At 41.3% G+C, this 13,260-nt stretch overlaps 1 protein-coding gene across 5 annotated transcripts in view; it reads left to right on the plus strand.

Annotated features, from left to right (window-relative positions):
- LOC131254340 (uncharacterized) overlaps nt 1–13,260 on the plus strand; it is a 158,913-nt gene that overhangs the window by 63,210 nt on the left and 82,443 nt on the right. For all 5 annotated transcript variants that reach the window (XR_009175507.1, XM_058255340.1, XM_058255330.1 and 2 more), the window contains 4 exons: nt 984–1,239; nt 1,782–2,297; nt 2,371–2,556; nt 2,681–2,977. Coding sequence is in view for 4 of the 5 variants with exons in the window: in XM_058255340.1 (XP_058111323.1) it covers nt 984–1,239; nt 1,782–2,297; nt 2,371–2,556; nt 2,681–2,977 (1,255 nt within the window). In the remaining variant the exon portion in view is untranslated. The remainder of the gene's footprint in view (nt 1–983; nt 1,240–1,781; nt 2,298–2,370; nt 2,557–2,680; nt 2,978–13,260) is intronic.

Genomic DNA, 13,260 nt, shown 5'->3' on the forward strand with positions numbered 1-13,260 from the left:
ATACTCCCGTTTTTCAGAAATTCTGGCTTCCTTCTAGATACCGTCTGCCATCCCTCCTGTTCAGCGGCATTGCCTCCACCCAGCTTCTCCTTGCCTTTTTCAGATCTTTTTTCTTTCCACTGACTCGCAGCGATTTCCTGTTATATTAATTAATCTTCAGTTATAAACCCAAATTATTGGAAGTCCACATCCGGGACTCGGTTGTTACTATCAAAGGATCCATTTAGCAATATGAGATCTCATTTCAGGATGAATGTCTCCTCTAACTCTCCTCTTAACTTTCCTCTAACCAAGCTTTCAATGTACAAGTGGTGGCTCTTAGCATGAAGGGAGTGTTGAAGAGAAAATTTGTATATCGTGAAGTGCACATTGGCTTATTGCTTATTTTATATAATAGATCTTTGTGCTCATTCATTTCTATCTAGGCCTTTTCTGGTTATACCTTAAAGCGGTCACTCAAATGTTGGAATTCATGTGACTTCAATTAAGGGTGTTATTCTGCAACTTTCCTTCCAGTTATATATGTAAATTAGTGAATTGAAAACTTGAAACAATATAAACTAGTTCTTCCAGCTTATTTGTTGTTCACTGGAAAGTCAACATCATACCATGCTGATCACAAGATAACAAACATCACTCCTCATACAGTGTTAGTTAAGGGTTATTGAGTATCATGTACAACCTACAACGTACTCGGGCGGCATGCTTGTAAGCATGCCTGTCTGTAACTCAATGCACCCAACATAAGGTCCCTGGTTTGGACTGATCAACACTAGTGTTACTGTGGGAGTAATAACTTCAATGTCAAAGGCTAGCATCTTGTTTCTCTATTGAATGAAGGTGTTGTTTTTTCCCTATTAATGCTTGGGAAGCTGAAACATGTATTCATAGCTTCCTCTCCAGAAGCTTCTGATTGTTTTATTCTGTTTTAAGCATGTTAGATTTTAGTTCCAGCTTTCCTCATGTGTGAATGATGTTTTCAGATTTCTGGCTTTAGCTGCCTGCTTTGCAACCAAAATGGTCCGGAGATACGGGTTAGTGGAGCACAAGAAAGAGAGGTTCATCTTTCAGGGTGTTAAGGGTTCAAAAGTGTTTTATCTACAGCCAACATTACCAAAGAAGATAGAAAGTGAGATCAACAATTTGAGAAGGCTTCAGGAGATGGCTCACTTTTTAGAAATCATCAGGAAATTGCAATGCCGACTTAGTACGAAATGCAAAAGGCCAGGACCAGGAGTGGTATGATGACTTCTTTGTCATTGATATATTTTTGAGTTTAATCATGGGTTGAAAACTCAAAACAATGCAACATGGTGTGGGCAACTCAACTGTATCAGATTTTGAGTTTAATCAATCAAAACTCAACTCGTCAAAAGCTCAGTTAACTCTACAGTTTTCTTAACCGCGTCTGATTTGTTTCTGTATTTTTATTTTTATTGCAAACTGTAACATTTTAAAAAGGGTTTATTTTGAAAAATTGGTGAATTTCTTTCTAAAAGAAAGGGTTTTCCAGTTTTTTCTATTTTTCACACTTCTTACAGATATTCTATTTTTTACTCTTTTGTTATATATTTTGAAGTATTACTAATTGTTGAGTTTTCACATTAAAGACTTGATAAATATTTGGCCGAGTCTTCAAGTCGACTCAATTGAATTTTGAGCCGAGTTGAACCTTTGTGTTTCCTAACCATCAGTTTAAGGAGCCATTCTGCTGCAGACAGGGACCTTTGGTGTTTTCTTGACAAGTAATTGACAATTTAGCGGTTGTTTCTGTTATACAGGTGGATAATATGAATGCATCAAGTCTGGCAGATGCCAGTGCAACACAGGATGATTCTGCTCTTCCAATTCTTAATGTAGACCCTATCTCACTGGGGGTGAAAGATGTACTGGAAGTTCAGAACCAGAGGGAATTAGCATTTCCCGTATCAGACTCAGCATTGGATAGCACTGAAAAGCTTACTTTGTCAACGACGGATTCCTTGGTCTCCACAAACCACTTGGGTTCTGGGAGCTTCCACGAAAATTTTGTCCCTGACTCGCATGGTTTGCTTCAAAGAAGGAAAATGATTCCTTTGGAAAATCCAAAGGATATGATTGCTCGTTGGGAAATTGATAATTTAGACCTAAAATCTGTTGTCAAAGATGCTTTGCACTCTGGTCGTCTCCCTTTAGCAGTTCTTCAACTTCACATTCAACGTTTAAGGGATTTGGATACCACCGAGAAAGAGCCTCATGATACTTTTAATGTAGTTCGTGATGTTGGAAGAGCTATTGCTTATGACCTATTCTTAAAGGTAGTGTATTTTGCCTGTTTTACTTAAGCTGACTCTGGTTTTGTTTGTGTACTAACACTGCATTGGTCGGTAGGGGGAAACAGGACTAGCTATAGCAACATTGCAAAGACTTGGAGAAGACATTGAAATCAGCCTCAAACAATTGGTATTCGGAACTGTGAGAAGATCTCTTCGAATGCAAATTGCATTGGAGACGAAAAGACTTGGATACCTGGGACCATATGAATGGAAGATGTTGGAGAGAATATCCCTTATTGAGGTTCATTTGCATTCTTTTCTGAGGCTTCTGATCTTTCTTGTGTATTTTTTTATGAGTAATGTCTAAAATGATGCCCAAGATCCGTATTCCACTGAACTAACTCGTCATTCTTCTATATGGGAAGAGGTTGTATCCCAGCAGCAGCTTCTGGGGCACATATCTCAGTAGGCAGAAGCAACTCAATGAAGTTTCCTCTGATCAAAGTTTGCCGAAGGGATATAGATTGCAGCTGTCTTGTTCAATGGCATCTGATGACTATACCATTGAATGCGGTGAGGTTGATGGAGCTGTTTTAGGTTCTTGGACAAATATTGATGAAAGCTCTTCTTTTCCTCTGGTGGATGAAGATAATACTCATGCTGGATATTGGGCGGGTGCTGCTGTCTGGTCTGATGCCTGGGATCAAAGAACTATGGATCGTGTAAGCTGTGTTTTTTTTTTTCCTTCCATTTCTTTTGCTGGGATTTCACCATGAAAAACAGAATAATGTAGTGTTATCTGCTCAAAAGTTCGATATCAGAATGAATCCCGAGTAAAACCACAATCAGTAATGCGATAGAACATGGTCTAATTCTTAACAATAGCCGCTCATGGATGCTATTGGCTACAAAACTGGATATTTCCTCATTTACTTAACACAAGGGGCCAACTTCTCAACACTGCAAAACATGTTTTGTGTTCAACCATTTCATCTACCCTGTTATTGCTTCCATAATTTATGATGTTTTATCCATCAACTTGTATTGGATGTACACATCATTGAGATTGGTATTTGGCCTTGATATTCACATTTGATAGAACTTGTATGGCAACTCATTAATGTGAAATCATATTTAGGAGAATTTAATTAGTTATTTTGTGTAGGATTAATTCTCTGTTTCAATGGCATTCTAACCCAAGTGGTAAAAGAAGAAAGTATGCTATAATTGTTCTCTTTGTATTTTTCGGTCCTAAAGAGTTGCATATTCTTTTGCTCCACAATTTCTTGTCAAATTAAAGGAATGTCGATAAAAATGCCTATATTTACTGGAATTAAACATTCTCAAATCTTTTCCATGGTTTAAGAGATTTACCTTTATTGCATGTTTAGATACGTGAAATCTAAGGCAAAAAGAAAGGAAAAAACAGTAATTATCTAATGATGATTTCCATCAGAACTGTTGAAAAATGGATTCCAATTTTTGAGTCCTTTATTTTGGTAGCAAGTGGAAATATCATTCCTCTCACAATACTCACCTAGTTTCTTGTGCCAAGAATCCGAATTATGGAAAAATGCAATGATTGCTTGGTGAAATCCATCCTTTTCTTTGCTACCTAAACAACACATTGTCACATCAAAGGGAAACCATTTTCCTTTTGCGCAATTTGGCTTGGAATCCATAGTTTCCAAACACCGCCTCATAGAAAAAATAAAAATACAAAATTGTTCAAGGGGAATCTCTCTGAAGAAAGTTCAAAGATTGATGAGTTACTAATCGATTATTTCTGTGGCTTTATTGTAATACTGCTAAACTTTGTGAAAATCCATGCTATTTGAAAAATGAAGAGTTACATGCCTATCTCCTTGGACATTGAAAGCCGTCAATTTCTTTTTGTGAAGAATAGTTGCTGGTCAAAAGTGTTGGGCATGAATGAAGGTTGTGTGCTGTGTGACTTTATTCACTTGCTGTTGGATATAGGAGGTCCCATTTGGCAGGCTTTTGAAGATTCTGTGGTTTGTATAGTATTCTTAAAGGGTTTTGTTTGAAAACAGAAATCCGCCTCCTTTGGATTATTTCCTGTTTTGGAATTAATGGATGGATGGAGTCTATTAACGACAAGTTGGCAACTGTTGTTTTCTCTTTGCTGGGCAAGTCATATAGATATATCCACATAAATCTAGTAAAATTTCATGGGCTCAAGATACCATGGGCACCTTTCAAAAATTTTTCTTTGGAAGCATCTAAACCAGTTCTTACTAATTGACGGATGACGACTGGTATTCACTAAGGGCCTGTTTGGGAGCTTCGAAAGAATTTGGATGGAAAATATTTTCCATGGAAATGACACTTTCTTTGCTTGAGAGTTCACTTTTTAGTGGAAAGTAAAATAAAGGAAAATGAATTCTTGGAAAATCTCCTCTATAATTTTCTCACCTTCACTTTCCAAGAAAAAAATTTCACCTCCATTTTCTTGTCCTGTACACTTTTCCACTGCTCTTTTCTTAATCTCTACTATATATAATTCGAGGAGCTAAGGACATTTTGCCCATGCAGTTAGTTTTAGGACAGTCATGGCCTTTGAGATTATACAGGACATAAATGAGATTTTCAATATAGATTGGTGGAATTTCTGGATTTTTGAAAATGTGTGTGCTTATAAACAGGCGGCTTGGACTTTAGCTGCGTAAACGTGGCTTGGACTTTACCCACTCCTCCCCGCTCCTTATCGTGTGCAAGTATCCCCCTTGCACCTCTCTTTGCATTTTTATTTTTTTTTGAAAGATGAAACGATATCATTAAAGGGAAAGAAAAGAAACAGACAAAAGAAAGGCTGCTGAGGAAGCAGATCACAATTACACTCCTAAAAAGAAAAAGCCGTGACCAAAAAGATCCTTGACATTGGAGGACCACTCAATCATAAGACACTTGGCCCTAGTAGCTACAATCCCAGCCAAATTAGAAGAATTCCTGAAGCATCTGCTATTCCTTTCTCCCCAAACCGACCACCAGATTGCAAGAATTGACATCCTCCAAATGATTGTCTTCACCTTTCCTAGTTGTACCCAGTGCCACGCTTGAAGGAACTGCTTAACTTCGCCTGGGAAACACCAAGAAAGGTTAAAACTGAGCATGATCTCTGCCCAAATGGATTGGGCGAGCCGATAGTGAAGCATTAGGTGGTCGACAGTCTCTTCTGCCTGCATGCAGCATGGACAAATATTGGGGAGGATCATCCCTTTTTTTCCTCAGGTTGTCTTCTGTTAGAATTTTCTTTTTCCCTACCAGCCATCCGAACGCTATGATTTTTGGGAGGGCAGCATATTTCCACAGGAATAAGAGATTAAGCTTAGGATCGGACTGCTGTATGTGTATCTGGTTGTAGAGGGATCGAATTGAGAAGAGAGACGATTTTTCAGGTTTCCAGAAAATATTATCTTCTGACGAGAGAGGGGGCTGCTGTGTAGAGACTTTCAAGAAGGCCTGTAAAATCTGGGATCTCCCAATCTTGGAGAGCTCTTTTGCAAATCACATTCGAGACAATTTTTCCACCAACTTCAGTAAAATGATTAGCAACGGAGGATTTTTTGGAAGTAGCGATGCGATAGGAGGTGGGGAATCTATTTTTAAACGTTTGATCTCCAAACCAAATATCTTCCCAGAAACGAATTTTGGTGCCATTGCCAAGCACAAATCCAACATTAGGTAGGACTTTCCGTTTCATTTTCATAATTTCTTTCCAGATATAAGAAACTTTATGAGAAGGCAAATCTTTAACCCACCAGCCACCAGAGGATGTACCATACTTGCCTTTGATGATGGAACTCCAGAGACTTTCTTGATCAGCCCCAAGCTGCCAAATCCACTTTCCAAGGAGAGCTTGATTCATAACTTTCAAATCTTTAACTCCCGCTCCCCCGTCCAACAAATGAAGACAAGCCTTAGACCACTTTAGAAGATGAAACTTCTTCCCTACTTCCTTGCCTTGCCATAAAAAATCCCGCATCGCTGTATCGATAGACTCTCTGACTAGGGTCAAACATTTGAGGAGAGACATGAAATAAATCGGGAGGTTGGAGAGAGCGGCTTTTATTAGCGTGAGATGGCCACCTAACGAGAGATATCGGCTCTTCCATCTCGACAGATACGACTGGACTCTGAAAATCACTTTGTCCCATAGGGTTTTTGGGGGTTGACCAATGCATAGCGGTAAGCCCACAAAAGAAGACGGCAGCGAGTCAACGGTGCAATCAAATAATTGAGCGAGACTTTTGACCTTTGCTCTCTCCATGTTAATTCCGAAAATTTTGGATTTAACCAAGTTTACCTTTAAACCGGAAATCGCTTGAAAGCAACGGACAGTAGTTCGGAGATTGACCACATTCTCAGCCGAAGCTTCAGAGAAAATTAAAGAGTCGTCCGCGTATTGGATGTGCGTGATAGGCCTTGGCATACCTTTGATGTGCATCCCTCCTAGAATGCCCTCCTCTTGCCCTTTAAGGAGCATTTTAGACAAAGCCTCCCCCACAATTAGAAATAAGAAGGGAGAGAGAGGATCTCCCTGTCTCAAACCTCTAGAACTTTTGAACAATCCTTTTGGGGAACCATTTAATAGAATGGAAAAGTGGGCTGATCCGGTGCACTCTCGCATCCAAGCTCTCCATTTCTCCCCAAACCCCATACGCTGAAGCATATATTGCAAGAAATCCCAGTCCACATGATCATAGGTTTTTTCGATGTCTAGTTTACAAACAATATGCTTCCGACCTGATTTTACACTAGCATCCATGACTTCATTTGCACTGAGGGCTGCATCTACAATCTTCCTGCCTACTATGAAAGCACTCTGATTTTCTGATATAAGCTTCCCTTTGTCAGACGCATTGCCAAAACCTTAGCCAAAATCTTGTAAGGCCCCCCAATAAACTAATGGGCCTGAAGTCTTTAAGAGATGCGGCGCCTGTCATTTTTGGGATCAAGGCTATAAAGGTAGCCCCTAAGCTGATAGAGATCCTACTCCTGTTATGAAAGTCCTTGAACCATTCTGTGACATCAGATTGGATAACCTCCCAAAAATGAGAAAAGGAGATCGGGAAACTGTCCAGGCCCAGGGCTTTGTCAGCCCATAACGAGTCGATGGCCCGTTTGATCTCTTCTCCAGAGAAAGGAGCCTCTAAAGATACAGTTTCCTCCTCCGAAATAGAATTGAATTGGATACCATCTAGCTTGGGCCTGCACCACTCTTCTCCCTTGAGAAGGGACCTGAAATAAGCTATCATCTCCTCTGCGATCTCGCCTTTGTCGTCTTTTCGAATTCCGTTCACCAAAATACTGGAGATTCTATTGTTTGACGAGTGCATGCTTGCCATAGTATGGAAAAATCGAGTATTCCTGTCACCTTCCTTTAACCAATTCAGCCGAGCCTTTTCTTTCCAAGATGTTTCTTTTTGAAGGATGCTGTTAGCAATGTCTTGAATCACCTGCACTCTTCTGGCCTGCATATCGGGAGACAATCTGTTTCAGCCTGAGCATCTATGGCTGACAGTTCAGCTATCAGCGTTTCTAGATCCTGATCCTTGTTTTGAATCTCTCTTACATGCCATTGTTTTATCTCTTTCTTTAGCATCTTCAATTTAGAAGACAATCTAAAATCTGCAGAGCCTTCTACTTGGAAACCTGTCCACCAATCGGCAACCTTTTTGGAGAACCCCGCAATTTTTAACCACGATAAATCAAAACAGAAAGGCTTTGGTCCCCAATTCTGCTCTTCCACAGCAAGTAATATGGGGCAATGGTCAGACGTGGTTCTAGGGAGAATAGATTGAGAAGTTTGGGGAAATTGATCTATCCAGTCTGTAGAGATCAAGAACCTATCCAACCTGCTCATCGAAGGGACCACTATCCCGTTTGACCAGGTGAATCTTGCCCCAAGAAGAGGAAGATCCATCAACTCCTCTTCTTCAATCTAAGAAGAAAAGGCATTCATAGTTGGGGATACAGTTCTGCCGTGAGATTTTTCATACACGTTCCTGATAATATTGAAGTCCCCTGCTATGCAGCAAGCTCCCGAGAATTTCTGCCTAGAGTCTGAAAGTTCTTTCCAGAAGAATCCCCTGTCCCCATCCTGAATAGGCCCATAAATTGAGGAGAAAAGACAGACGAAACCTAATGAAATATGTTGGAGGATAAAACCGAGAAATTACCATTCCAACTGATAAGGGCCTGCCAAAAAGACGACTTCCAAGCTATAAGAATACTACCTGCGCTGCCGAGAGAGTTTTTCGCCACCCATTTCACATATGCATCCCTCCAGAGTGTTCCCATCAGTCTGTCATCGAAATTGCTGCACTTGGTTTCCTGAAGATAGAATATCTGGTTTGTATCTGATGCAGGTATCCTTGATAATCCTTCTCTTTTGTTTGGACCCCACCCCCCTCACGTTCCATGAAATCAACTTCATTTAGAAACGGAGCTTCCCCGAACGCCCTGGCTGGAGGCCCTTTTCGATGGAGTTTCTGAGAATCTTTGCCCTGATGGAAGACTTTGCAATTCCCTGTTGGTGTGTGGAGTTAATCTATGTCCTCTAGGTGATTTCTGTTCTGCAAGAGGTCTTCCGTTGAACTCTACGCATTGGAATAGCGCTATAAAATCCTCCGGACAATCTCCAAAGGATAGCCCAAGAGATCTGCCCACACATCCCAAAGCATCTCTGATCCATTTCTTATTATGGATCTTTTCAACCAGATTAATTTTTTCCGAGCCTACTATCTGTTGAGAAACATCTTCAACTATAGTCTGGTCAATTCCCACGCAAGACCGTAGTGGTTCTGCTTCAATGACTTCTAAATCTGGGTGCTCTTGGAACAAGTCGAGAAGACCATGGTCTGACCAATTACGAACTGACGAAGGAGGTGAGGATCGGACCGATAGTTGAGATGGCGGATTGTCGGAGCAATACGGTCCTTGGTCTAACTCAGGATTGTCGATTCCTTGAATCGCCTTCTTCGGGCTAGATTGGGAGCTTGTAGGGGTTTGTTGCGATTGGCAGTGATTGTAATAAGGAATGAGAGCATCTGTGGGGATTGGACGAGTCGATATAAGGCTCTTATCTGCAGGCGGGTATGAAATAGCAGGGAGATTTAGATTAAAAGACGTCTGGTTTAATAACGTAGACCTGGAAGCCTTTGGACCTGAAACTTCGGGTCTATTATTGCACCTATGAAGACCCGTTATCCGACTATTCGGTTTTTTTATGGAATCGGGTCCAATACCCGATTTGAGATGAGGCACATCAAGACGCCCGCCTTTCTTGAGAGACACGACAGTCAATGCGATTTCGCCACGCGTCTCTAAGTCCGTATCGAAGCAGCTCAATGGACAGTGGAGACTGTTTTCAGGGAAAGCGACTGCGCTCTCAGAACGACTATCTGGGATACTGCCATCTGTCCCAAGATCGAGATAAGCGGCTATCCCGCGTCTCCTTGTCTGACAAAGGACACTATCCCAGGCGGTTGGAGTCATCGCCTCCTGACAGAGCACTGTAGCCGCATCCGGTGTTCTGCGGGAGTTCTGCAACTGTGCTTCCCTGGTCTCTGCTCCAGTCGGTTCTATCGTACCGGAAACGACAGAGGGTTCTCTGGCACGCCGTAGATCACCCCATCTTAGGCATGGTGACCGTTTGTCCTCTTGCTGAATTGGGAGGAAGATCTCCCTGTCCTCGACTATTACCTGAATCTGAGATGGAATGGGGTCTCCCTTCTTTCTTTGCACTCGCATCCTGGCAACTGCCACTTCCTTGCCGATCTTGGTTTTTTGATCTATTTCCATTGACGGCCCGAAGAGTTTCGCGACAGTGATAAAAAACTCGTCATACCAGAGTTCAAGGGGAATCCCCCAAATAAGAATCCACACCTCCTCGAGGCCAAAAGGAGAGAACTCCCTGCTCAAGACTGAGTATACAGGCCCGTCGTTGTGTACTGCTCCTGCCATGATAAGGATGTCCGGATTCAGGCCCGGCATTAGCTTTACCCAAAACTCGTTGTATCCAATGGGTTTGATGGAGTATTTAGAGGCTCTGATTCGACAAACCCCGTCGATCCATTTCTTAACCTATGATATCATCACCCCTTCTCTAGTTCTGATTACCACCGAGTTCTGCAGATCCTTCTTGGATTGTTCTATACGCTCTTTGCTGACGGTAATTGAGTATGCTTCCTTTGGGTTCGTTGATTCTCTCTTTCTTCCACCTTTATTTTCCGATTCGGTCGAGATAGAAGGTTGATTCCTGATGTGAGTCTGCTTCACCAGAACATCATGATATGAGGAGATTGATGTGGGGATAGTATTTGAAACCAGATTTGGTCGACGATCCAATTTATCTAAGGTTGCTCCCTTTCTTTGGTTTCTCTCCAGTCCGAACCTTACTTGTTGTACAAGCAGCTTGTTCTCCCCAAAGCTCTATCCATGTAGCATCGATACCGCTCTGGATAGCTCCTCTTCCGAGCTCATCCTGATGAGTGCAAATCCCCCGTATTCGCCATTCTTTTTATCTCTAGGCATTATCACATCCATGACTGCCCCTGCTTTCCCGAAAACCCTTTCCAGATTTAAGGGAAACCAACCGGAGGGATATCCCTTGACAAAGATCGTTGGAAGAGAGTCATATCTGTTGGTACCCTTTATTCGATCCTGTTCGTTCCTTTCTACCTGGATCCATTCTTCTATCTTCCTCCCCTTTTGAATCGCGTTGTCATTCTCTGTTGCATCTATGCTTAATTCTGTCTCTCGTTGGTCGTCGGTGGTCATCATCATCTGTCGGTGGTCGTCGGAGGTCATCGTCGTCTGTCGGAGGTCATTGGTTTTCACTGTTAAATTCATGCAAGCTATTAGCTCTCACTGTCGGAGGTCATCGTCGTCTCTTTGCATTTGCATGTAGCCCGTTCAATGAGCCATCCAATAAAGGCTATGTGAGGCCCACCATATCGCCGTGTAACATCCTTCTATACATCTATTGTGCAAACTCATGTTAGGATGTCAGACCAAACAAGAGGTAGATCTAAAACTAGAGTAGGTTACAAAACAGGAAAAGGTGTGGATGGGTCGCCAATTGTTGGGGACCTTCTCTTTCTCTCTGTGCGTGTAGTAACATCCTTCTGTTTTTTCTCCCCTCCGTAAGTATCTCTCATCCCATCTCTCTCTCCCTTCCTCTTTCCATATGCCAATTCCCCAAGTGTAATTAATGTGGACCATCCCTTCTCCCATGCATTGCCCGAATGGTTAGGATGCCCATCAAAGTGATTTTTGAGAGTGATGAACTTTAAATGCGGGATGATGGATGGTCCATACAAATGATCGGACCTTTCTAGTATAATCATATGGTTAGGATAGTTCTATCAAAGTGATTTTTGATAGGGTTGGACTATCTAAAGTGGCCACACAAACTGGATGGCCTAGATCAATGTTTAGATCTTTTCTAGTATAATCAATATTGATTGCCCAATCACCATACCATTAATCAGGTGGCCATGATCATCCAACAAACTGTTTTTTTTTTTCAATGATGGGCCTTCAAAGATGGGTTGTACATGATGCATGGTCTAGTCCAATGGTGGGTCCTTTTCTGGTATAATAAACATGAACCATCCAATATCTAAAACAATTGATTAGATGTTTAGGATCATCCAATCAAAATGATTTTTTGAGAGGGAAAGGCAGAGCACGTGATGGGTGCTCCAAGTCAATGATTGGACCTTTTCTACTATAATAAATTTGGACCATCCATCCCCCAATCCATTGGTCAAATGATTAGGATCATCTAGTGGTCGTAGTATTGGTATTGCTATATGTATCATTGACTGGGTATATAGAAACATGTATCGATGTCGCCGATACCAGGAAATGTATTGCTGACCGAGGGAAACATGGGAAAAAGGTGGGATTTTTTAGTGAAACTTTAGGAGATGCTAAAATACACATATTTTACATATTCGGGAAAAATTGCAAAAAAGAACCATTCATAATAACTTTACATTTAATAGGGGCCTAAAGCATGTGCTGTCGAAAATAAAATAGTTTAATAGTAACGAAATGAATTATTATGTAATACATCCATTAATCCATCCATGCATCCATCCATCTATTCATGCAACCATGAATACACTAACACATCCATCTGTCTGTCCATCCATCCATCTATACATCCATCCATGCATACATTCATTCACAAATATATCCATCCGTTCATGCATTCATGCATCCATCCATCCATCCATCCATTCATGCAACCATGGATACACTAATACGTCCATATTTCCATCCATCCATCTATACATCCATCCGTGCGTGCATACATTAGTAAATATATCCATCTGTCCATGCATGCATGCATATCCATCCATCCATCCATCCATGCCTATATGTCTATCCGTCCATCCGTCAATGCATACATCACATACATTACTACACCATAGTTCCAAAACTTTGAGATTTTGGCTCCATATATTTATGTTAGTTGAGCACCAATTGGAAGATGGTGGCGACCCATCCTTCTCAGTCCTCACACATAGCACTAAAGTATAGCTATCCAAAACAATTCAAACTGTGCGTCCTATTGTTGATGGAGTGTATTTGTAGAATCAAACCTATCAGGCAATTGTAACTGTCCCTACAAGTGTGACAAGTATACAACTTAAAGAGTCATATGAACATTTAAATGGTGTAAAACAAACACAAGCATAAAGACTTCCAAATTTAAAGCCCAACCCCTTCGACTTCGAGCCCTAATTTCTCTTGAGAGGAGAGAGAGAGAGCCCTATCCCTTTTATTTCAAGCCCAAAGCCCTAAGCCTTGCTTCTTCAACTTTAAACACTAAGCTCTATTGTAGCCCCCAAAACGACATCCCGACTCTAGAAATCCACAAACCCATTGAAGAGGAGATTTTGGCCGATCAATCAGCCCTACATGGTCCATTTCCATGTTTCTTCAAGAACATTGGAGCCCAAACAAA

Source organism: Magnolia sinica, chromosome 1, assembly GCF_029962835.1.
Source record: "Magnolia sinica isolate HGM2019 chromosome 1, MsV1, whole genome shotgun sequence".
Lineage (NCBI taxonomy): Eukaryota > Viridiplantae > Streptophyta > Magnoliopsida > Magnoliales > Magnoliaceae > Magnolia > Magnolia sinica.